The 26682-nt window shown below is 40.5% G+C and overlaps 1 protein-coding gene across 1 annotated transcript in view; it reads right to left on the bottom strand.

The window, feature by feature from the left end:
- KCMF1 (potassium channel modulatory factor 1) overlaps nt 1-26682 on the bottom strand; it is a 59679-nt gene that overhangs the window by 3245 nt on the left and 29752 nt on the right. The window contains exons 2-6 of the mRNA XM_074994591.1: nt 20908-21075; nt 13950-14089; nt 6431-6532; nt 2889-3063; nt 983-1265 (exon numbers count right to left, since the gene is read on the bottom strand). Coding sequence (XP_074850692.1) covers nt 983-1265; nt 2889-3063; nt 6431-6532; nt 13950-14089; nt 20908-21075 — 868 coding nt within the window. The remainder of the gene's footprint in view (nt 1-982; nt 1266-2888; nt 3064-6430; nt 6533-13949; nt 14090-20907; nt 21076-26682) is intronic.

The following is a 26682-nucleotide window of genomic DNA, read 5'->3' on the forward strand; positions in this document are numbered from 1 at the left end:
ACATGAATTTGTAAGTGGCTGCAAAACTTCTGACTACACAAACCTTTAACTACTCCACAGCTGCATGGAAGAAAAGCAACCACGTTGTGTGACAAACTGCCTCTCATCTACACCCAGCAAACGCAAACTGGAAACTCCTGCTGTCAACTTCTTGGGACAGGAGCTTGCAGGAGCTGTAGGAAGGCTCTCTCCATGGCAGTCTTCAAAAGCTAGAAGCTTGTTGCAAGCAACATCTGTTTGATTTTAGCTTCTAGGTTTGCTTTTCATTTTAGTCTCATCTTTACCCCGACAACACAGATGCAGCAAGGGTAGCTGTAAGACTCAGATTGCATTTCTGCAACCAATGTCTTCATTTTGTTCGTAAGTTCTTAACTGTCATGGGAAACAGCTGATATCAATTACAAACAAACGGAACAAGATTAATCACTCTATAGCATAAGAAAATGATATTTACCTCATTTAACTTTTGGGTGGAACAGATGGTGCATAATGCAGTGCAGGTTTACAGGCGACTGCAAGACACCATATTTGGCTCAAGCACTTGAATGGTTAGCTGAACAGACAGACGCAACTAACGCCCTACTGATGACCATTCATTTCTTTCACCGAAACCAGCATTAAGTCAAAGTGCAAAATTATTTTGCCAAAACTCTGAATAGCTAAAATTCATAACTCTGTGACACCTGTGTAGCTATCAAATACTATCGTATGCATTGTGCACAATTGCCTATTGGCTAAACAAGTTATGTTGGGCGCTGGAGACTGATGGGATATGGGATATTAAGATGCAATTAAACACCCCACCTTGGTATGGTACTTAGGCATTGCTCAACTTGAAGCATGAGCAGTTTTACTGAATTTAATGCGACAACTTTTGGGTTTAAGGTTACGTTCATGCTTAAGGGCCTTGACAAATCAGGGTCAAGAACAGGGATAGCGAATGTGATAAAAGTAATGTGATTACGTTTCTAGACTGAGTTACCTGGTGAGAAGAAACTGGGAGTTCTGGACAGCCTGCTGACTATTTTCTGTGTTAGATGTGTTGGTAGTTGCCGTAGATTGTGTAATAGTGGTGGTGACGCTGCTTGTGTTGGTGCGTCTGGTTGCGTTGCGTGCTGTCTCCAGTTGTTGCCGTGCTGCCTGTGCGTGTTGTCGTTCTAACTGTAGTTGCATCTGCAACTGCTGTAGCTGAGACGCGGAAGGGCCAGAGGAATTGAGCTGTCCTCCTGCAGAACGTCTCACGCCTGATAACTGAGACAAAAGCTCTGCCAAAGAAAAGAAAAGGAGGGCACTGAAATGTGCTTGAATTAATGCTAACAATGGAGAATACAAGTATGTCCTGTAGATCAATATCCCCACCTCTTACTTCTAATATACTTTCTCACCCCTTATCCCAGCCTGCCATAGGAACACACAGTGCTTTATAAAGCACCTAAGACCCATTCCATTCCACAAGGTCAAAGCATCACTTAACACTTAATTTCTTTACAGTGGTGCAGAATTCCAAGTCTGAAATCATTTGAACCAGAGAAGAGAGGCCATTTCCTAGGAATTATGACTTGACTACCAGGTGATCTCTTCATCTGCTAATTCCCTAAAGTGTTATCTTCCAGGCAAAATGGCTGTTGCCTTAGCAACCATTTCAGTTCTAGCTTAAGTTCATAGGTGCTCACGCCAACACCCCCTCTCCCACCTGCACACTATCTCCATGCAATACAGGAGGGAAGCTGTGCTGTAGAGAAGAAAAATGACACTTCTATCGGTGACTTTGGGGAATAGTTAAGTCAGGCCAGAGACTTCTACCTTAAGGTACAATGTGCAAATTCTGTTAGAGTCACCAGAGAGTAAGTTGACTTCCCCTGAATTAGGATAAATATATTTACATTTGCCCAGCAAGTGTTACCATGACGTCCCTCTTACTGGCTTAACAAAGACGCCAGCTGACACAGGATAGTAAAGGCCTGCCTAGATAAAGACATGTCTAGCTTTGGACAGGGCTAATACAGAATTGCTCAGTTTTAGGAGAATCGGTGTGGGAACTGTGGTGAATTGTGTTTGTACAAAAAGGTATTTTCAAATACAAACAGTAAAAAAAAAAATGCTGCCTGCATATTCTAATAAAACCCATTTGGATTCAGAAAGCTTGAGGGAAGTATTAATTTGTTGTATTTTGTGTGAGGAGGGAGGAGTGGAAATTTTGTTTTTTGCAAACAGTTATCCCTGAATTATGCCTCTGGAATGTCTGTACGTTTACATAGTCCCAGAAAGGTTTTGGGAGTTGGAAACAAGTGACGAAGCTTGATGCTTAGCAGGGACTGAAACAAGGAGACTTTCCAAATTCACAAGGGTAGCTCCAAGCAATGAAATCCTGGGCTTGAGTCACCTAAATTTAAGGTGGTGATTTTTAAAGTTACCCACTCTGGTGTGGAAAAATGGCTTTAAAAATAAACAGAGCCCTTAAAACTTCAGACAGAAGAACAGCATCTCAGGGTTTAAAAACAAATTCTACTTCTCTTTACTATTATAGGTCATCATTTTCTTCCATCTTTCTTTACTATATTGTCCAGGAGAGAGCTGGGTACCACAGGACAATTATTTCTGAGGGAAAATCAAAGACTGGAGGTGGTTCTGCGTCACCCTGTAGTGATACCCAAGGCTGGTAAGAACCAGAGCTCCTTCTGCAAGATATCATAAGAGACCGAAGGCTGCAGGACAGGGTAACACAGGTGTGCATGAGTCTGCGCTGTATCCCAGTATGTCTTAGCTAGCATACCTGCATACACAAAGAAATACTGCAAACATGGAAAAGCAGAGCCACCATTATCTTGGATTTTCCACCTAAGTGTGGAGAAAAAAAATCTAAAGGGAAAAGGAGACACGACTCTTACCAGCTATAGGATCCATAGCTTCCCTATTGCTTGGAGAATATGAACTCTGCGATGACGAAAGCCCCCCAGTGGAACTGCTAGTAAAGTGCATGTTTGATCTACGTGCGCGAGGGCCTCCCAAGCCCCGACCTGGGTGAAACATTCTACGCACATGCCGAACACCGCTGGACTCATCATAACACACAGTTAAGAAAAACACTGAATTGTCTGATGGCGTGTTAGAAGCGAGGGCATTGGCAGTAAAAAGGTTGGTGGGGAGAATACTGCATCCTTCATACAGGGATTCAACTTCTTTGTTAAGAACAACACAACAATCTTGTACACACAAAACTGTACAACCAGAGTCTGAAATGCCATAGCACATGGAATTCAAGACCCCTATGTTTATTTGAACCAAGCTGCCCTCTTATTCTCATTCTCTACCAGTTCCTCCTTGTCCGCAGAGAATTCTACCGGAGTCTTCATGTGTGCTAGATAATAGAGAAGTTTTCTAGATAATTTCTAAACTTCTTATGCTTGTTTGGCTGCATTTATTGCTCAACAGATGCACGGGGAGTTACAACCCCTTGCTCACTGACACCGAGAACAATGTCTATTTAAGGCCAGGTCTACCCTCAGAGATAAAAATTCACTTTAGATACGCAAATCCAGCCACAAGAATTATGAAGTCGACATCTCTAAAACCAATTTTTGCTGGTGCCCACAAAGCAGGTGGTTGACAAGAGAAACTCTCCCATTGACTTCCCTTACCCTTGTGACATCCTGGAGTACCAGGGTCGATGGAGATCCCACAACAGTTCGATTTAGCACATCCCCACTAGGTATGCTAAATTGAACCCTGGAAGATTGACCACCAGTGTGTCGATCTTCCCATAAGTGTAGGCGTATCCCAAGACATTCCCTGAATGCAGTGGGGAACTAAGACTTAGGGGATGGGAGGAGGACGACTCCCTGCAGGGAGCTGTGTGTGTAGTTGGAAGCCTGGACTGCCCTGTGTAAGTCAGTGGAAGCACTCCTGGGCTGGCTCTACACTTGCATTGCTCTTTTGAAAGAGGTATGCAAATGAGGGAAAACGAAAATGCAAATGAGTGCAGATTTGCATACCTGGTGCCTCATTTGCATATTCTCATTTCAAAATAGCTTTTTTCAAAGGAAGAAAACCAGTGTAAACACTGCTCTTTCGAAAGAATCCTTCTTCCCATAAAAAAAAAAGGGAAGGATTCTTTCAAAGATGGGGTTTACTTTCCAAAGAGCAGTATCTACACTGGTTTTCTTCTTTCAAAAGAAGAAATTTTGAAACAACGTGCAAATGAGGTGCCAGGTATGCAAATCTACACCTCATTTGCATTTTCAATTTCCCTCATTTGCATACCTCTTTTGAAAGAGGAATGCAAGTGTAGACCCAACCCTGGTGAGGAAGCACATCACAGAGTAGGGATGGAAACCAACACAGTAACTACCTTTGTCGGGCTGACAAATACCTAGTGTAGAAATGCACTCCGTCTCTCGCTCACCAAAGAAAGCTGTCTCAGGAAACACAGCCTCACTTACCTTGCTAACTCATGTCCTGGAACTGACACAGTTACACCACCGCACAGAAAGACCTCCTGGTCTATTTCAAACATAGCCCTATACTAAAGATTTTCCAAATGATATAGTTGTTTGTTTAGGGACTGAGTGCAAACAGGAGCCATGGGGTTTACATGCTTGCTTTTTTGATGACAAAGGCACAGTAGTCTGGGAATTAGTGTTACTGCTAACATTCTACAACTCAGATCTGGAGCTTAACTTTCCCAGAGCCCATAGGCATCAAGAGTTGGGCTTTGATTTTTCAGTCTGAAGTCCTAGCTCTGCCCATTTCTAACAGTGATAATGACATGCTACGATGCAAGTGAGGCAAAGTAATTGCAGGCCATCACACAGCTGTGTTTTAAATAGAGCCTTAACTTTGAAAGATCTTCTCCCTCTTCTCCATTGCCAAGTGATGTTTTGTCTCAATCTCCCCACCCCACCCCACCACCCCAACTCTTTGTTACCAAGCAATAAGGGAAGGGAAACCAATAGCTTCAGTAAACCTGCTTCATGCTCCTCAAGCAGTCACATGCATTAGTGCATCATGAGGCCACGTAAGTGTCCATCCTTCATTTTGTAAAGGTCTAAAATCTTCCATGCCAAATATGGGACTATGCCTAGTCTGGAAACCAAATAATTCCTTTTGTTATTGCTGGCACTTTAAACTTAACTTACAATCATAAAAGCGAGCTCAGATTTTGCTGTTTCCTCTTCACTGCTAATAATTAACATTTTTAAATTGAAAATTAGCTAACAGCTTCATCAATATAGAACACTCTTTAGCTTAACTTGAGACAAGGGGATAGAAGGGAGGTCAAGAAGAATACCAAAATTGTAAATTCTAATTCAAAGCCTCATTCTCTGCAATATCTATGTGCAGACTATTTATATGCCAACACTATAGGCAAAGTCATAACACAAGTGGAACCATTTCCTCAAACACTAGCTACTCTCCTTCAGAAAGAGAAGCTTTTGATGGTTTTTGGAAAGAGTTCCTAACCATAACAAAATTCATAAGTGGCAAAAGTGACATAAGTTCACTCTTGAAATTAAATTTAATTATGTTTTAACTGAGAGATACAGAAACATCTTATATTATAAATGCTTTATTCCAATTATTAGAAATTATCTTATGTGGGTTTCACTGTATACGGTAATTAAGAATTCAACATGCTACAGGTAGTTGCTTAGCAAAAAAACTAAATCAGAAAATATCACATTAAATCAATGCAAAAGGAAACAGACTATGCTGCTACAGAGCAGCATATGCTGTCAGATGTTTCTGGTCTTCAGTTGTCAGAAAAACAGCATAAATCATTATTGCAATCTACAACTAAGCTCAGGGTTAAAAGGAATCTCCTGTTACTTTCCATAATGAACATAAAAATGCCATCAAATATGAATTAAAATATCCCAGTAAAATGGTAATATGCAGCAGAAGTAAAAATTTTAGAAGTCACTCATCAGAACCAATCCACAAACTTTTAAAATTTCAAAATTTGTTCTTGGCATATACAGACTGACCCATCATGTTTCGTGTGTAATTATCTGTCACGTAGTCTTGTGTTTAAACTGATTTAGATTAGTGCTCTTCAACCTGTGGTCCTCAGACACACTACGTTTAAGATTTCCAAAGGTGTCCATACCTCCATTTCAATTTTTTTAGGGCCAACAATAGTTTGTTGCCAAGAAAGGTTAAAACCACTGCTTTCGGAAGACACTGCCATCAGGTAATTTCATTTGCATCTATTTGTTGTTTTTCATAATCATTAACCACTTACGTTTTTATTAGCAACACAACTGTAACATTTGGTTCCAGGGTAGCTCTTTCATATCTAAGTTTTCCAAACAACTGAACTAAATGGCAGTTAAGTGCAATTAAAACACCACCACCTCCTTGTAAAATCAAAATAAGCAGTTAAAATCATATACAATACAACCCAGCCTTTGTACTTCTTGGGAAAGGATATTAGATCTCTGGGAGCTCTGTGTTCCAGTGTAAGATGTGCTGCAAAGTCATCTGTGACATGATTAGGGTCCCCTCCAGGTAACGCTGCACATATTGGACAAATCTGAAATGACAAAGTTAGAAAAATAAGTTTAACAACTTCACAAAACAGCAACATACATTCATCATTCTGGGCAAGCCCCTTAATGATAAACGACTATGTTTTAATAATAATCAAATTCTAATGCTGAATATATGAACCACTGGAAAAAAGTATTAAAAAGTCATCCATGGGGCACTATTAGCATCATCCTATTTTTCAAACTAGTTATTCCCTCTTAGTTTTGTTTTTAAGTTAACACCCTGGATTTGTTTTCAGATTTGTAACACACTGTTTTCATATGCTGTTTCCTATGCAGCTAGAGAGGATTTGTGTGTTGCACATGTTGCTTACAGTTCACTCAAACCAACATGGTGACATCATCTTGTTCGTTCTTTGCTCTTGAAAGCCAGAGGCACTCTCTCCCATTCATTCCAATGAAAGCAGAAGAGAACCACTCCAAAAGTGAGTATTTGTAACACAACACTGTTGGATAGCATCTGAACAGGCTGCCTCCAACAACAACATTTCTAACAGGGCCTCAGAGACCCCCCCCAACAGCATTTATGGCAGGAGGTTATTTTCCACACTGGATTGTTGGAGATGAGGGGCCTGCAACAGTACTTCACTCTCCCCACAGCAATCATATAGGATGGGCCCAGAGTTTCCTTCTCTTCTCCACCCTCAGGTAGAGGGGCTACTCTCACCTCCCGATCCCACTGCAGAGGTGTTTGAGCCCTGAACACTTCCTTGTACACCACTGCTCTGCCCAGGAGCAGCTCTTGTTTACTTGGGGATGTCCTGCAGGTGGCAACACCACAGTCACCTAGGCTGTTGCTCTCCAGTCTTCTAACCAGTTGGGCTTATGCCCCTTTTCACTCCTCCATAATGTATAAAGCAAGCTTTGTTACAACTGGTTTTTAAAAAGCAGCGAGTAGTAGAGACAGGAGGGGAAGGTTCTGCTTGTTTTCCCTTTAGTTATGACAAGTGTGATCCTCCCCAGCTTGATGAGATGAAGACCTTTACGGAGGTCTCAGTGCAGCTTTACAGAAAGCGTTTACCTCCCCGGTTGAAGTCGGGGTTTGCAGCTTAACAGTGAAGTTTTGTTTATTATTAACGGGTCTAAATTCATTGGCTAACATCCTGAACAACAGATACGAAGGCATCTTAGGCAGCCTAACTTCAAATTCCTTCTTCCAATCACCTCAGCTTTCATTCACTTCACTCTTGGGGATATCATTTCACCAACTCCTCAGACTGTCTACTCCAAAATCTCCTCTTTGCCCTGACCCAAGCCCCAGAGTTCCCTCTAATTTTTTCCATCCATGTGCAAAATAAATTTTGTTTTGTACACCAAATCCTGTGTGATGTGCACCACCAGTAGAAATACGCTGCCAACTGTGGGTGTGCTGCTAATCAACTGGGCAGCACCTGAATCTCTCCTGGACAGCCGCTCAAGCCAATGCTATCCAGGTCCCCCATTTTTTCCACTCTTTCAACAACAGTGGAAACATTAGCAAACATGTACACCGGCCACTGGTATTTTGCTGTGTTTGGCTGGGTGGGAAAACACCAGCTTGCACACCATGTCTGGTGCACACTGGCTCTCCCACCGTTTTACCAATAGTAGTGCAACAATGATATTAACAATAGCCGAATATTTTAGGTAAAAAGTTGGCAAGTGTAGACAGACCCAAAATGTTCTAAAGCAGATCTGAATTTTTAAAAGAAAAACACAAGAAACAAAAAAAACAAACACAAAAACAAAAAACAAAAAAAAAGAAACCCAAACAACCCTCCACCGCAAAAAATAAAGATAGAGCCTTTGTACCTACACCAAAATGAAACAACTGGTGCCAGGCTACATTTTTGCCTTTGCAGGTCACCTTAATCACCAGTTTCATGTTTTATCTGAACACATTGATTTAAAACCAAAATAAAGGATAAAAAACCACATAAAACTGCTCCTACTATAGGAATTCTACAAAACATGATTTAAAAATACTACAGGTTGAACCTCTCTAACCCAGAACACTCATCTGGCAACATCTGTAATCCAGCATCATTTTAGTTAGCTGGACAACCACTTCCCACGGGTGTGGCCAATTCTCCCATAGAGTTTGCTTGCAGCTACCAGTCCTGACTCTCAGTGTTCTGTGCTGTTATTTGGCTGTAATTTACCCTTAAAAGTCTTCTAAGAGCCCAGTAAGCAGTGGAAGCATTGGTATGTGTTACACAATATTGACCTCCTGTGGTCTGACAAATTCTCATTTGGCACCAGTCAGGTCCCGAGGGTGTAGGACGAGAGAAGTTCAGTTTGTACACTTGACTGTTTCTAGTGCTTTAAGAGCATTGTTTCTGGGCTCTGTGTTTTAACCAAATTATGTCCACACTGGATCGCTCACCTTCATGTGGTTGTGTAGGTGGCTGTACTCAGAAAAGCACAATTAATGGCCCCAAAAATAGTTTAATAAAAATCTACTGTGGAAAATATGAAAGTGCCTCAAAAAAAAAACAAACATGAAGTTGCCCCACGCAGCTTGACTGAAGTCTGTGCTCAACCATGCAGAGCTACTTTTTTTTTTTTTTTTTTTTTAAAAAAAAGGGAAAAAAAAAACCCACAAGGAGCAGAGGGAAGGTGTAGGATACCAGGATAAAAAGCAGGAAAATATGCATGCTCTAGACACGGAAGACACAATAGAGCACGCATATGTTCAACACCAAGGGAAAAGTTCTTATTCTATGTTCTTCCTAGTCCTCAAAATAATTAGAGATTTGATATCCATAATCTCAGCCACTTTATTTGCAAACTGCAGCTTTGCATGGTCACTCTGCTTCATTAATCTCATCCCTGGAGAAAGACACATGGTTCACAGCTCTCAACATGAAGGACACTTACTTTATATTCAACCTGCCCACAGTTGTTTTCTTAGCTGTGAGATGCATCCCATCCACTTTCAATGCAGAGTGCACCCATTTGGCTTTCCTGCTGTTCCCAAAGCCATTACTACAGGTCTTTCTGGAAGCAGCAATTCATTTCAGCTGGAATGGCTTCACTGTTTTTCACCTTGTCCGCAACTGGCTTCCTGAGGTTAGACATACCAGCAATCCTATACGCTGACCTCAATAATACATCAACTACTTTCTTGCCTAGTAACAGGCATGAACTTGGAAAAGATTTTCTTCACTGTTGTAGAAAATAGAAGTGACAAAGAACCACCTAGATTCACTCACAGCGAGAGCATTTCTACCAAGTGACAGGGGTTTGCATCATGAGCACCCTAATAAATCAAAGTTGCACATAATTCTCAAGTGAGAGTCAGAACTTGTCTTTACACAGACCAGTCTATTTTATGAGAATCCAACAGTAATAACAACTAACATACCAGTCAGAGGTAGCCATGTTAGTCTGTAGCTTCACACAAAAAACAAGCAGTCCTATAGCACCTTAAAGACTAACAATTTATTAGGTAACAGAGAGGAAGCTGTGCTAGCTTCCTGTGTGTATAGACACTATCAAAACAAAAAGCAGTCAAGTAGCACTTTAAAGACTAGCAAAATAGTTTATTAGGTAATGAGCTTCCATGGGTAAGTCCTACTTCATCGAATTTTTTTTTTTTTGTGATACCAGTCAGAGCCTTTGAACTCGCAAGAAAGACCCAACAAGCCTGCCCTTTAGTAAATGGCTAGCGCATGTAACTCCTAACCACTGCCCCTTTGATCGTCTTCATCTATTGTAAAATTTAAAATTGGCAATCACATTTCAACAAATCTTTGTACAGTAGAACTTCAGTTACAAGCACCAAAATTACGTTCTGACCAGACAACCACACGCCTCATTTGGAACAGGAAGTACACAACCATGCAACAGCAGCAAGCACACACACCATATTGTATTAAATCATCATCATCAACCACCACCACAGGCTCAGCACCCATTGGTGTCTAATGCCGCTCTCACTAGTTAGGAACAACCTGCATTGTTGAAGGGTTGGCAACTCTGAGGTTCTTCTGTAACATAGGCAGAAAATCTAGTCCTTACTTTTGGGAAGCTATGCACTCTAAATTTTGAAAACAGTTACTACAATAACTTTTTCAAGTACAACACACACATAATAAGCAGAACAGGTCAAGACTGTTTCAGCTTTTGTTGGGGGGAGAAATGGGAACTCAGACAATGGACCAACTTTGACAAAGGTCTCATTGAGGCGACCCAGGATGAAATTTCTGAGAGACAACCCACAGAATAGCTAACAGCCTGGTGCTTCAGGCACCCACCTGAAATGTGTGGCCAGATTCATGTCCCTGATACGAAACAGGAAGGAAAAGGGGGTCTTAACCTAGGTCTCTCCCATACCATGTGAATGAGCACCAGGCACTGGCAATTCAATTTGGGTGAGGGGGTTGTCTGTTTTTGGGGCAAGAGGAGAACAGAAAGAAAGGAAGGGATTGGTTTTGTTCCACCCTGGAATGAAGAATTCTGAAACCCTCAATGTTTTTCATGAAACAGAACTCTGTCTTCCAGTCAAACTCACTCCTAAGTTTAAATATCCAGGGACAATACCAGCAATTATTACAACAGCATGACTGTCCAAGGACACTGGATTTAAGTCACACTCTGAGCTGGAAGTTTCCGACTATGCAATCACCATACTAACAAGGAAAGGCAAAAACGAGTTCTAGCCTGTCACACACGCATTAACATGGCATATGTTTTAACAGGATTGGATATGTTCTACTGAAGTGAACTCTTTGACCTCCTGTCTAAAACAAGAATTACTGAGAAAATTAGCCCTGCAAGTCCAGCTGCAAGTCAGAGAGCTTTTACGTATACAAGCATGTTTTGATTACCACCACTGTTGGAAGTACTTGCTTAATGTATCTAAGCAAAGGTTTTTTGCTCAACTGCTGCAACAATACAATACTGAAAAAACAGTTTTATATGCACCAACTAGAGATTTTATAACCAATGCTAAAAATTAAGCTCTTTGCTAACACATCAGACAATGCACTCTGATATGAATAAGGTACTTTAGATGAAAATATCCTTCACCATCACAAGCTAAGAACAAAGACATGGGTACAAAAATACGAGGGACTGACCTGCAAATAAAGAACAAGAGTCTCATTTTCAGAGAGGTAGAAGCACCCCCAAATCCCAGCAAAACTGGTAGAGAAATAGGTACTCAATACTGTCAGCTTTGGCCCCAAGTGCAAATTTTGAAAAGGCATATGTATGGACCAAAATATACCGATTGGGGAAACTTAGAATCATGAAGTCTATCTGCAAAGTTTCACTGACATCAAGTGGCATGAATCAGAATTACATTACTACACCAATCACAAGAAGGCATCTAAATTTAGAGGGTAACTGCAATTACTTTATTTAAATATAGCAATTAAATTTAAATCTGGAATTACCTAAGAGACCAGCGCTCGAAAGGGGGTGGGGTGGGAGGAGAAGCAGAAAAAAAAAGTGCATTTGTACTTGATACCAGAATCTAGGTGTAAATTTAACTCAGTCAACATATGCTGTTCTCTTAACTCTCAAAATCCAAAGGCCAAACTTCATTTTAGGTCTTCATATTTCAAAGGAGTGAGAAGAAAGGAGGACATTTGAAATGATGCGAGTCACTTCTCTATCATACTTCAGGTCTGATGTAATCTACTTTGAGATTTCACATTTTTATATGAACCAATCACAAAGATAAAACTGAACTACAAATACGTTTCCTCAATGTTGCTCTATACGTACGCACGCCTACAGCATAAAAACAATCAAGTACAAACTGTCTGATTGCAGTAAGAACTTAACCGAGAACAGTTTAAGAAATGTTGCAGAAATCATGTAGTAAGCAGTTTTGTCTAAAACTGGTATGAAGAGCTGTGGACTTTTCTAACACAAAAAATAATCTAGAGCTCATCAGGTCCTAAATAGCTGAGGTGGGGTGTAAGTCGCTGGTTTCAAACTATCACAACAAAAGTCAAGACCAAAGCACTTATAGAGAAAAAGCAACACCCATGTTACATATCAATGTACTACAGTATTTTAATCTTATGGACCAATGAACAAGCGATGGTCTAATTTGAAGTTCTTTAGTAGGATCCAGCTACCTTTCCGTGATGGGAAGGCTACAGTGGCCACATCTAACCTGGGGGGGCATGGGGATGGGAAAATACCCCATGCAACCTCAGCGACAAATTTGAGAGCCCAGGTTAACTGACTCAAGAGCACGTGGCTCACACTACTGTGCTAAAACTAGCAACGTAGATGTTCCACCTGGGACTAAAAACTGGGCTCTGAAAACCAGTGAGGGCGGTGGGTCTCAGAGTCTGGGCTCCAGCCTGCATAGAAACATCTACAATGCTATTTGCAGTCCCCTAATCATAAGCGAGGGTCAGATGGCCTGAGCTGAGACTCTGCCGCAGGTTTGTTTTTGAAAACAGTGCAGTGGGCTACCCATTAACCCTGTTTTGTCAGAATGAGCCACTTTAAGATGCTATGCATGTTGACAACATTATCAAAAGCATTCCTTTGCTGGTATAACCTTTACAAAGAATTCCTTGACATAAATGCAAAATCCACCATATTGACCTAACACTGAAGTTTTGAAGAAGGTGAGACAAATACCTGTCAAGAACTGTCTAATTATTGCTTAGTCTTGCCTTGAGTGCAAGGATTGGGCTAGATCCGTGGTGTCCAATACACTCCCTGTTTGCCACATGTGGCCAACAGGGAAGCATATTGTGGCGAATGTGGGTTGGGAGGCTGGTGCAGTGGCATGGCAGCTCCTTGGGCATTGCACAGCCGGTGTGGTGGCTTCTCAGACACTATGCCACCAGAGCTGCCCAGTGCCAAGCTGCACAGCCCCTACAGCCACGCGGCGCAGCGCCCAAGCCAGCCATGCAGCACCTGAGCTCCCGCACTGCTGCCACTTGAGCCCCCAGAGCCGCCGCACCACCACCCCGGCTCTTGGGACTGGGCAGCTCCAAAGGCACAGCTCCAGTGAGTCACCGGGGACAGGGTGCCTGGCTGTGGGGTAGGGGAGCATATAGCGATCGGGTGTCTTCCTTTTGGATACCACTGGACTGGATGACCTACTGAGATCTCTTCCACACTTCCATGGTTTTGTGGCATTAACTGATTTTAACAATCAGAAGAACACTGGATAATGACTGAACAATTAACTTTGTAATGCAACAGTTAAGCTCCAACAACACTGGAGACTTCATCATATTGCACAGAGGTAGCTTAGTAAAGTCACTTATGAGAACACTGCAACTCTTTTTAAAATATGACATTCCAATCTTGTGTTTGTACATGTACACACACACACACACACTTTTAGTTTACATGAAAACATCACGTAAAATCAGACATGATAGAGCTTTAATTGCTCACGTTTTCACCGTAACTCAAAAGCAGTGTGGACATGCTTACCACTTCTGTTGATGTTTCTGCATGCTCGGAAGTAACATGTTCTTGAAGAGATGTTTCCGTATAACCCATTTTTCCACAATAAGGACAAGTAAAAGACTGTGGCTGTTCTACAGAGAAAGCTTCTCCACCATAATACAAATCTGGAAAAGAAACCCAGTGTGTAGACTTTATTTATGAGGAAGATCAACAAGATACAATTAAATTAAAATAACTGTATTATGCTAATTTCATGCTATTAAATACAACAAAACATAGGCACTCAGTAACTGCAAGTGCCATATGGTGCCACTTTCTACCCTAACTTGTCCCCTCAATTCCATCCCCAAATCATAAGGTCACCATAGTAGAAACGTTGGAGTAGACTGGCCTCCAAGAAGTTACCCTGATCTCAGGAAATCTGCACAAAACAGTACAGGTTGAACCTCTCTAATGGGAACTTTCTGGTCCAGCAAACTCCATAACCCAACAATTTTAGTTAGGCAGACAACCACTTATCAGGGGTGTGGTCAAGTTTCCCGTGATCCCATAATGCTTGTTTACAGTCATCAGTCTTGGCTCTCAGTGCTGTTTTTCAGCTGAAATTTACCCCTCAATATTTTCTAAGAGCCCGGTAAGTCGTGGAGGTGTTGGTAATATTCTAGAAAATACTGACTTCCTGTCATCCAGCAAATTCTCTCATCTGGCACTGGTCAGGTCCTGAGGGTGCTGGACGAGAGAGGTTCAACCTGTATTTAAATTGGTCTTGTCTGCAACAAACACTCCCTCTGCTACTACCAGAAATGAACTACATTAGCGACAATGGGAAAGTGTAGAGAGGAAGAAGCCTAGCTCAAACAAAGCTTACCAAAGTATACACCTGTAAAACGTATACAATTCAACTCCTGAGGAAGCAACCACATAAAATTTGCCCTGGCAAACCTGTCATAAAAATATAATCACCTGTACTCAAAAATTAACCCCCTCCTTTCACCCTGATAACTAAAAAACAAACAACCAAGTTTGTGCATTTGCAGGCTTCAGCGTTATCTTTCTGAGTACATTGATTCCATTCAACTCTCTTTTCCGCAGTTCTTTTCCCCTGGGCTTTTTCATAGTCAAAATAATCGGAGATTTAGATGGATAAAAAGTACACAGATCTAAATAATAAAGTTTAAAAAATATAAATAAACCTCAGGCTTTAGGGCATATGCCAAACTCAAAATGATGGGGATTAGGAAGGAATTTCCTTGTGAGCATATTATTCCATAAGTGCTTGCACAGAGTCTCTCGCACCTTCTGAAATTTATGCTATCAGCCTTTGCCAGAAACCGTATACTAGGCTAGATGGAGCACAGGTTTGGACTAATTGAAAGGATGTTACCAAGAGGAATCCCTGTTCTCCAAATTAGCTCTCACACAGAGCCTTACTGCAGGAACCACAAACCTAACCACATATCCATTGAGCTATTTTTGAATAATTAGCAGTTATAAGGTGTTTGCACAGAGACGCCAATATCTCAAGAATATGGGCGTTAGAAAGTCTCTGCTACTGGTCCTGACTGACTCAGGAAAACTTACTTGCCAATGGCTACTAAGGAGAGGTGAGGACGTGGTGTCACACTATCCTCCTCACTGCTAGCACCACTTAGGGCCCTTCATTTTCAGTTTACATTTTATTTAATTTTTGCTGAGGAATATATGACTATTTATTAGCATGATAACAGAAACAGGTGAAAATTTATACAAAAAAACCTTAGTTTTTCAGGTAAATACCATGGTTTATTTTGGTGGATGACAAGAAAAAAGTAATGCTTTGAATTACATTCATCTGTGTGGCTTGCTGCAGAACTAAAGCAGAACCAAAAACATAATACCACCAGAATATAGGAAAACAGTCCATCTCTAACCCCCAAATAAAACAGCTAATTTGAACAAATAACTCATTGTTTTAGACTAAGAACTATTAATTTATAAAGTCACATTTAATAATTGGGCCATACCATCAGTGGTGCATACACTCAAATTCATCCTTTTCTACTTAAAAAAAACCAAATATTTCAGTGTGTTCTGAAACCTATTCTGATACACTAAAATGGGGAGGAAACGAAGTATGTATCAAGTCTTAAAACAATTATCTGCCAACAGCTTGAAATGTGTATATGGTGGGCATCAGATACATTAGTACACTTACACATGCACCCACTACAAAGTTTTCATTCATACTTGTTTATTGTGTGCATCTTCTAGTTTAACACATTAGGCTTCATTCAGAAGGCAGCTTTGCATGTACACACAGTCTAAAATATCATGATACATATGTCTCATGCAATGGATGTTTTCCTAATAAAACAAATTATTTGTTATATATTTGAATCATATCAAATTAGGGTGGAAAAAAAATCAGAAAAAAAATTAATGCTTTTTTAGAACCAGGGAATTTCTTGGTAAAAATCAGTTTAAGCCGAAAATAATGGGTTTACATAAATGACAGCAGAGGGACTTCTCTATGCTGGAGGGGAAATGCCATCACATCCAAACTGTGACTATTTGGCCGGTCCACCAGAATCAACCATCCCCACAAGAGTCACAGAGATGCAGGCTATCACCAAGCCTAGGCATCAAATAAAATTTCACTTCTACTGTCTATCTGGATAACCCCACCAACTGTAAGAGATCTTGGAACTTGTCTCATAGCAACCAAGCAACAAAACCCTGGTGGAATCTAACGTGAACCCTATGAAGGTTAGAACGTGGAACAAGTGGAACTATCATAAGAGCTGTCTCCACCTGCAGGCAGTGATAATGCTAACGAGGCACAAGCACAGCAAAACATATGACCGCTTCTAATCCAAAAGTTAGGTCCTCTGTATGGTAGCAACTGCTGCTCTCCATGAGCCTGAAGAATGTATGCGTTAACCTTTTAGAGAGGTGGAAGCAGGCATCTTGAAGGTCAAAATTACCATACCTGTTGTGAGAAGTGAGAGCACGGATTATGGAGCCCAGAAACAGAAGTCATTGGTACAGCTAGACGCATGGTTCCTCCCACAAGATTATATGGGGCAGTGATGTGAAAAAGTAAGAGAGTCAGAGTGCTCTCTGTTTTGATTTTACTAATTTGGCATATCTAGGAAACTAGATAAAGATTTTAGACATATGGTGTAAAAAAAGGGGAAGGTTTCATATTTTCAAAAAAATTCACAAACGCCAAAATGTACTCTGCTTTCATTGTGCTGAGTTCAGAATACTGTGATGTTGTTTAAAGTTCATCCCTTCGGCAGACACACACGCTAAATATTGTGGAGTCCTATGGGATTGTAAATTGCCATCAAACTAGCTCAGATCAACAGCGTTAACCATTATTTATCTACATGCTAGTTTGATTACTCATAGGTCTTTCCCAGGCAGCAGATAAATACCCACTAACTGAAAACAGGGAATCCTTTCCTTTTCTCCTAACCACGCAAACAAATTCAGTCCAGTTCAAGAAATTTCCTAAATAGTAACACTGTGTATGCAGATCTTGGTACAAACAAAGGCATGGACAGTAAATTAATCAGAATGGCAAAGTGGTGAATAAAAGGGAAGTCCACATAAAATTCCTCCCTCAGATGTAATTTAAAATAAAACAAGTACATAAAAATACGTGCTTGTTTCTGAGAAGGCAGCTGTAACAAACTTCAAAATCAAAGTATCCAAAAACAAGACAACTCCAAGCTTTTCAGCTGAACTAGTGGACCTACCTAAAGTTACGAGAAATTAAACTACCTCTCGCATACATGCCACAGTGAAAACTCCAGCTGAGTACTGCAAGTCCTGACACCCTACCATGAGGAAGTATTGAATAAAAAGAGGAGAGTCAGCGCAATTACCACCAAATCTAAGCTTCCAACCCTCATCTTTAATACTGCCTAATGCATGAAGCTCAGCCTGACCCTGCAAGGTGAGAGGGACCATAGGCCCAGGGTTCCTGCACAAGCCCAGACGTCTACCGCCATGAGAGAGCCCTGCAGCCCAGCCCCATGAACATGAGTTGGCTGGCAGAGGACAGTTGCAAGAGCTGCTGCGTAGACAAACCCTACAATTGTTCAGATAGAACCAGACTTCTTATAATTGACTAACGTACAAAATAGTGACACTTTGTTTTCATCTATCACTAAGACAACATACTACTTCGTCTGGATTGATCCCCAGGACAGAGGGGAATTTCACACTTTATCTTCTTGTTAATTATTTTTTGATGAGTGCTGCAAAGAGACATGCGTGCAACATTAAAATTTTGCCACTATACAGATAAGTGTTCACAGATAACAGAAATTGTCAGGTTATTACACCTACACATGACCCATGAGGGTCAAAAAAAAAAAAAAACTTCCTCTAACTCATGTTACAATAAAACTCTTTAAAATAAGAGCCACAGTGTTATTCTTAAAGACATTTTCTATTTTATTTCAGAATTTTTTACTAAAACCTTCCCAGCCTTCCTGCCTGGCTTCCTCCTAACAAGCTTAAAAATACCAACATACACACCCTTACCTCTCACTTATTTGTGTGACTTATCTGTAAGAATTTAGTTGTAAAGATTCACCATATACCCAGATCTAAACGTCTTTTTTTTTTTTTTTTAAAAATAAAAAAAACACGACTTGCCCAACTGACTAAATTCCAAAAGGAACAAACTCCTATTTAACTGGTTTAGGTCTCTTCTCAACAAGATTATCTCCTTTCACTGAAGCTGTGATGCATGTACCCCTTTGGAATGAGCTGAAGATGCTACTTTCTTCTATAATGAGCATCTATCAATTTCTTTCATGTTGGAAGATCTCTGGCTCAGCTATGTCCACTGGCGACAGCTAGGATTGATCACGTTTTTCCCCCCCACTGTTTTATCACTTTTTGATATTCTGGTTTTAGCTTGGGTACGTTGCAGTCTCAAATTCAGTCGCTGAAATCTGAGACTTCTTAGTGCTTTGTATCTCTAAGGCGATGCGTACACCACAGCCTATGCAGGTATAAACGATATTGCTCAGAGGCACGGAAAGACAAGTGTGCACAGCACTGCATCAGCAGGAGAACTCTTCTGGTTTTATTATGCCAATGGGAGCAGTGTTTCCTGATGACAGCGTAACTTTGTTAGACAAGCTGCAGCAGTGCAGCTGTATCAGTGCAGCAGTGCCATTGCAATGCTGCACATACAGACAGGGCCTACGCCTCCCTTTCTTAAGCGGAGACATTTAATTGGTCTTGTGGGTTGGCAGAACTGTTTATATCTGTTGCCACATAAGCATTTGAGCTGAACTTACTGTAGCGACTGACACGACAGTTACCTTATAAGCTCAGCACCGTTAACGAGAGATTTTTTCGTTGCAGAATTCTATTAAGAATTTATACTGCTCTTGCCGCAAGTCCATTCCCTTGGGTTTAGGTGGAAGTAACATACTTGTAGCCCTAATAGATCACGAAATCTGGGAATTCAGAGCTAGGAAACTGTGGCTAAAGATTAGGTCAAACCACCCATGTTACTCAGGACGTGTGACAAATTCTCTAGACTGACTCAGTAGGTGTGGGTTACATTTTGCAACCCTGCAACTGACAGTTGGGAGATTTCGGTCAAGTCACTTTCCCTTTGAGCTTCAGTTTCCCCATCTGTAAAACAGGGATAATGCTCTCCTCCTTTGTAAAGCTCTTTCAGATCTACTGACGAAGGAAGCATGCTCACCAAAAATGCTCTGTTTCAGTGTAACTCATCTGGCTCTAAGTCATCTGAGCAATATACAAGTCATCACCTAATAACCAAGGTAGCACCCTACTCAGTCCACTGCAGCTGGCATGAGATATAAAACATTACAAAATGCCACTTCAGGGAATGTGGACTGTAGATTTATTTAGCCAGAAAAATAGGCTCCAGTGCTTTTTCTCTAAATCCAGAGTCTGTGTTAAGTTGGTCTTCTAAGGCCCTCTGAAACAGCATCAGACTGAAGAATCACATTTTGGCTTTGACTTGTTAGTATGTGCCTTCAGCTCTCTTTATTAATCTGATATCCAAGAATTAGTTTGGTTTGTTGTGATATATACTTTCCTTATCCAGCAACCTAAACTACCTTCCAAACTTATTTTAACCTAAACTAAAACAGCATTCTTCAAAGGATGGCAGACCCTTGCTCTTTTTTCCTTTGAAAAAATTTAGAATCTCTTATGATGCTGAATCGGATGTCAAGCTTGAAAAAGAATTTTTCATTTTTATAAAATGGATAACATCAAAGTGGAATTTCATCACATTATTAAAAAACACTCTGCAGGTTTAGAAGAAATCTGGAAAAATTAATCCAAAGAACAGTTTTTTTCAGCATGCTGTTACAACCTCTGTAAAAAGTTTATCACTAAAAGGTTAGGATGCCTCCTCAGCCTTACCTATAGCATTACAGATACAGTGCTATGAACTCACAATTATGGGGAAAAAAAAAGGAACAGAAGCAAATCTTTATATTGAACCGTGTTGTACTTTACACAATTGTATTCCAAGCAATCACAAAAGGACGTGTTGCTGAACACTGGAAAATCATCATCAACAACCTAGTGTTGCTACTGACAACCCCAGAACCACCACCAAACAGGACAGCCCTCCCATTTCATCTTTGTCTCTACATTACTTCTAGCCAGTGACACTTCACATCATTTTCTATAAAGGTTTGCTTTATGCTGATAGATGTCCCTAACTAATGAATTCCAGTATCTGAGCATGCAACCTAAGATTCAGATGAAGAAAAAGCAGAAATAAAGTCTAAGGAAAAGCTACACATGCTACCACCAAAACAAGCCTCAATATAATGCTTTTAAAACTAAAAGCTGATTCTGTAATTCATTTTTCTATTATGCTATTCAACTCCCCCTCACAACGTTTACAAACAAGAAAATGATGATGCACACCATGTTTAAATACACTTCTAAATACAAACTACAATTTCAATGAGACATCACTTACCAAAATCTACCCTCGTTAGTATGCACTGCATTGGATGGTCAGTTGTATGCCTTGTTGTCGTTGCACCACTTTCATAACAAGATGCACACAGATCGTAATCGTAGCAAATTAAACACTTGTATCTGCGACCTCGAAAATTTCCTTTTAAACATGCATCGCAGCTGACACCTGTAAACAAAGAAAATTGCTCAGGAATAGCGGTAACTGCAGTTTTTGTTGAAGAAAAGCAGGTTCATCGCTATTTTCATCCACATGAAAAAGCCAGCCAGGGAGAGAAACAGGACATGACAGTAAGGTTTTATGAACATAAAAGACATAAGATTAAGATATTTACTCCTCAAACATGAAAAGGTACACATGGTCAATAACGTAAAGCTTGAATTCTACAATTAACACACAAGAATACAATCAAATCACTGGTTTACAGACTAGATAAGACTACAACAGAACCTCAGAGTTACGAACACCAGAGTTACGAACATCAGAGTTACGAACTGATCAGTGAACTAGATGCCTCATTTGGAACTGGAAGAATACAATCAGGTAGCAGCAGAGACAAAAAAATTGAAAGCAGATAAAGTACATTACTGTTTTAAAAGTAGACTACTAAAAATAACTGGAAAGGAGCATTTTTCTTCTGTATTATGAAGTTCCAAAGCTGTATAAAGTCAATGTTTAGTTGTGAAGTTTTGAGAGAACTACCATACTATTTTGTTCAGTTTTGAAGATTTCCAAGTTACGATCAACTTTAATTTCTGAAGTGTCTGTAACCGAGAGAGTCTACTGTACAATCTACTTTAAAATACAAACACAGTTCTAGTAATTTGATTTTTTTTCAGCACACTGCCCGTAATAAAGCTCTGACTAAAACAACTGGAAGATGCTAAAAATTACAGTTAACGGATGATGTGGCTAGTCCAGAATGCAGGTCTTTCAAAAACTAACAAAATCCTGGTGTAAATCATTCTGTCTTTTGTGCTTTTTCTTCCACAATTTCCCAGCTTTCTGATACAAAATTTTGGCAAAATTATCTTTGTAAAACATTTGCAGTAACCATCTGGATCTCCTATTTTAAAACACAGGGGTGGAAGGATCACAATTGTGTACCATCAGCCACCTCTCAGTTTCATCTCTATTCCCAGCTCTACCTTTCCAATTGGGATAGGACCTGCTGGGTGTGTTATGGAAAAATTTCAGAGCTTCTCCTAAGCATTTTGTGATGTTGTCCGTGGGGTTTTAGTTCTTTGTTGTCGATAGATTAAACCCACAAACTGCAACTGGAGCATCATCTGCTTGTAATGTCAGATCTATTAAACATCCTTCAATTGCCTTTTGTAAATTATGGTATTCTACAGAAAGGCACAGTGTAAATGTGTGCCATATGCTGATCAAAGTCCTCCTCATGCTCAGTGTGAATTTATAAGTTTTTCATAGTCAGTTGCAAGTGCAGACACCTTCTGCCTGGGAGTTCCATCAGGGGTCACTGGGAAAGCTGGCACAACCACTCCTTTCACTCAAAAACAATAATGCAAATGCCAAAGACCTCCTTGTCAGACTTTTCTCTCAAATTTTCAACAACTTAGGCTACGCCTACACTGCCATTTTACTGCCCTGAAACCTTCTCACTCAGGGGTATGAAAACACACCCTGGAGGTGCAGCAAGTTTCAGCGCTAGAAAGCACTAGTGCAGAAACGTGCACCACCATGCTCCCAGCACAGGTAGCTACTCCGTTCATCAGGTGTGGGTTCCCCACCCCCCGTTGAGAGAGCTCTATCCCAGCGCTGGTGCTGCAACTACACAGCAGCGATATACTGCTGCAACAGCGTTTTAATGCTGCCAGTGTACATACCCTTAAACAGCATTCTGTGCTTTTGTTTAAGACTTGGAATCAATAGTCTTGAATAGGACTACACTTCCTCCTGTCTGGATACCTGTAACCATTATCTGGGCATTTGTTTGATGTTGTGAAAATCCCTCTAACGCTCCCTTCACTTGCCACTTATACCACACTTGTGAATTTAAAACTGCCAGGAAAGTACTTCAATCATTTCTTTCAACTGCCTATGTCCTAGAACAGCGTTTAAGGGTTCCAGCACACCTATATTTCGGTGAAGATGGTAGCAACACCTCAACTTACAGGATCAAATGCATGAATATTTTAATCTCTATGCAACAGATGAAATCCCATTAAGTGGTACATTTGATCTTGCAGGAGCTGAAAAAACTTATTTCCTGCGCTTTTTGAGACAAGCAAGAATCCTCCAAAATTGTACTGTAACTCTTGACAATGTTTATACAATGATTGTGAGGAATCATCTGTTTTCATTACTTCAGTTCACTCAATTGCTTGCTTCCTGCCACTTCCTTCAATTTCAAGTATGTGCAGTTAGATAAATTCACATCCTGATGTCTGATGATCACCAAACACTAATCACCCGCTAGCAGTATTGTCAGTACCTTTAATTCTTAGTACAGTTAGAAAGATAAACAACCACCTTCTGAGTTCACTAGAGTGAAGAGTGAAAAACAGGGTAAGATAGCCAACTGTAGAAAGACCCACTTCATCAAGTGGTCTACCTGCGCTTCAGCCCCTCCAACAGTTCATAATTCCATTTGCTCCTCTTCCTTCAAAATTCAGTGACAATTGATTCTGCCCACCAGAGAAGCATCCCTCTCCAATCACCACGTTACTCACCCATTACCCTTCCCATGTAAGCCTGCAGACCGTTCTCACTTTCTTCTGTCATAACAAGAAATTCTTAAGCTACCCCCATCATTTTAACTCTTCGGAGTACTAAAGTTTTTCTTTCATAGATTTGAAGTGGGGGAAAATCCTTTCTAGCATATAGCTTTCTTCACTAACACTTTAGAATGACACAACATTTTTACAAAATGAGAGAACTGATTGTGTAATCTTTCTGGGAAAAAAACCCTGGGGTTTCCATAACTTAACTGAGAATACAAATGAAGCACCATTACAGTAAACAATCTAGAGCCTGGAATGAAACCCCAGATACCTGGGCCTCACCATTGCTCAGCTGTCAGCAAATGTGTGTGTGAAGCCCAGAGTCAGAATGCCACCCACCTATCTCTCCAATCCACAGAAAGCCACCTAACTATTGCTATCAGCTACTCCATTAGCACAAATGGCAGAGACCTGTGCTGTGGATGTAAAGGTTCCAAATCTATTGTTGACCCATATGGGTTTCATTATGATGCCACATGATGGAACCGTGTGCGTTTTTCAGTTTGCTTTTTTAAATGCATAAGCTATTATACAGATACCACACAGTAAAAGAATATTAAGACCGTAAAGCTAGGAAACGCGAGTTAAGATTGCCCATGAAATTACTTTGGACCCTTGGACACGAGATAATATGAAACCATGTAATTAAATGACAACTTTTACACAACTCTCTCTCCAGCACAGAATGGACCCACAATGGGATGAATCAGGGCTGTGCAGTAAAGGAAAATATGAAGACAGATCATTGATCTGACCCAGTATGCTGTCTTCCAACTACAGCCAATGTTGGAGAGTTTAGGGAATAAGTAGAACAGGGCTATTAAATGATCCTTTTCCACTTCTTGCCATCCAGTCCCAGTATCTGACTGGAAGAGGCTGAGGAACAACCGGAGCAGAGTTGCATCTTCGAACATCTTGGCTAACAGGCATTTTTGAATATATCCTCCAAAAACTTCAGCAATTCTTTTTTGAACCATTATAATTCTGACCTTCAAAACACCACCTGGCAACAAGTTCCACAGAGGTGGCTTTGTGTTGCATGAAGCACTTCTTTTGGTTAAGCCTGCTATTAATTGCAATTGTGCGACCACAAGTTCTTGGGTTGAGGATATGTTATTTACCTCTCCACATATCACTTTCTTCATATCATTCATGATTTTATAGACTACTCTCATATCTTCATTTAGCCGTATCTTTAATAAGCAGAAAAGCCCCCATCTTTTTAATCTCTCCTCATGGAAGCTATTCTAGATAACCTAAAAATTTCTGTAGCCCTTTTACATATGTTTTCCGATATGGAACAATCAAAACTACATGCAGTATTCAATACCATGGATTTACAGAGTGGCACTATATTTATTGTCCTCTCTCTTCCTAACGGTTCCTAACATTGTTTGTTTTTTTTTTTGACTGCCACCGCATATTGATCAAATATTCTGAAAACAGCAGGGTGCAGTTTGGAAAATGCAGGCTTCAGTTGCTGCAGAAGCAGGAAGATATGTAGTGAGCGAGGAACTGAACTGTAGGAAGAGGAAGGAGGCTCTTGGCTTCTACCTGTGCTAGTGTTACTAGTTCACTTAAAACCAAAAACTTTTCACAGTACTCCCTCACGTTCCTCATTTTCTGAGTTGGCCTGACATGCAATCCTTGTGTCTGACCTGCAAACATGCTGAGCTGTAATTGGAGTCAATGGGAGCCAGGCTTTAAACACATACAAAAGTGCTATATGCCAACATCGGGTCCTGGTGGTCTCAAATTGTACACCCAAAATTAATGGATTATTTTCGCATAATCTCTGTGCTCCAGGTCCCCATCTCTATAATGTGAATATCACCATCCCTCTCAGCTCATGGAGACGTTGAAAAAATAAATGCTTGATTGTTGTGAAGTAAATGAGTACTATCTTGGCGAGCCTCACAGAAAAGCCCATGAGGAAATGCATAATGCTGTTTCAGAGCAGGTTCTGAACAGTGTGCTGTGACCTGGGTCCTCACACTGAACAATGAGGAGAAAACAAAACTGCTGCGTAGCAGCTCACTAAGTGAGCACTATCCATCTTTCACACTAAATGAAGCACGGGTCTTACGGAAAAATTATCTGATTTTATTTTCACATAATTAAAGAAAGCACCATAACGTGCACTGAGCGAAAACAAATTAAACATGTACAGACAACTTTAATTCTAGTATTTCCTAACTATGGAGTGCTTAGGCCTGAAACCTTAATGTTTTCAACAGAGTTTGTGTGTGTAAGTAAACAAAGCAGTTCGACAGTATATCTAGTAGGCCTGGCCAAACAGCAGAAAAACATTAAAGTATGCTAGATTAATTACATGTGTCTTTTATCCAACAACGTATTTGCCAAAAGCCACCACTGGCTCCACAGTAGGTTAAAAAATGCAAAAACAGTATTTGTCAAAAATCAAATAATGCAGTCACTGTGTCCTTTTTGACCAATCCTACTTAACACACCTTAATTTTTTTTTAATCTTCCCACTGTCACTGATTTTTCTTCCCTAATGCAAACAGTGAGGTCTCTCTTCTTGAGTTGTCTGCAGTGTCCACTTCATTTTTGCTCCGTTCCCTACCCACCCCCACAGCACAGTCTGAAGAAAGTAATTTAATTGACTTCTGCAGTAGCTCTCAACATTGCCAAAGCAACGAGTAGCTGCCCTTCCTAAAACTACCAGATAGAGTAATGCAGTGTAAAGGGGGAGCCTTTTTAATGCTCACTTAAACATTAGTTTTGAAACAAAAAAGCAGTAAAGTAGCACTTTAAAGACTAACAAAATAATTTATTAGGTGAGCTTTCATGGCACAGACCCACTTCTTCAGACCATAGCCATACCAGAACAGACTCAATATTTAAGGCACAGAGAACCAAAAATAGTAATCAAGGTTGACAAATCAGAAAAAAAAATGATCAAGGTGAGCAATTCAGAGAGTAGAGGGGCGGTGGACGGGGAGGAAGCAAGAATTAGATTAGGCCAAGTATGCAAAAGAGCCCCTATAATGACCCAGAAAATTCA

The sequence above is a fragment of the Carettochelys insculpta genome, chromosome 5, assembly GCF_033958435.1.
Source record: "Carettochelys insculpta isolate YL-2023 chromosome 5, ASM3395843v1, whole genome shotgun sequence".
Lineage (NCBI taxonomy): Eukaryota > Metazoa > Chordata > Testudines > Carettochelyidae > Carettochelys > Carettochelys insculpta.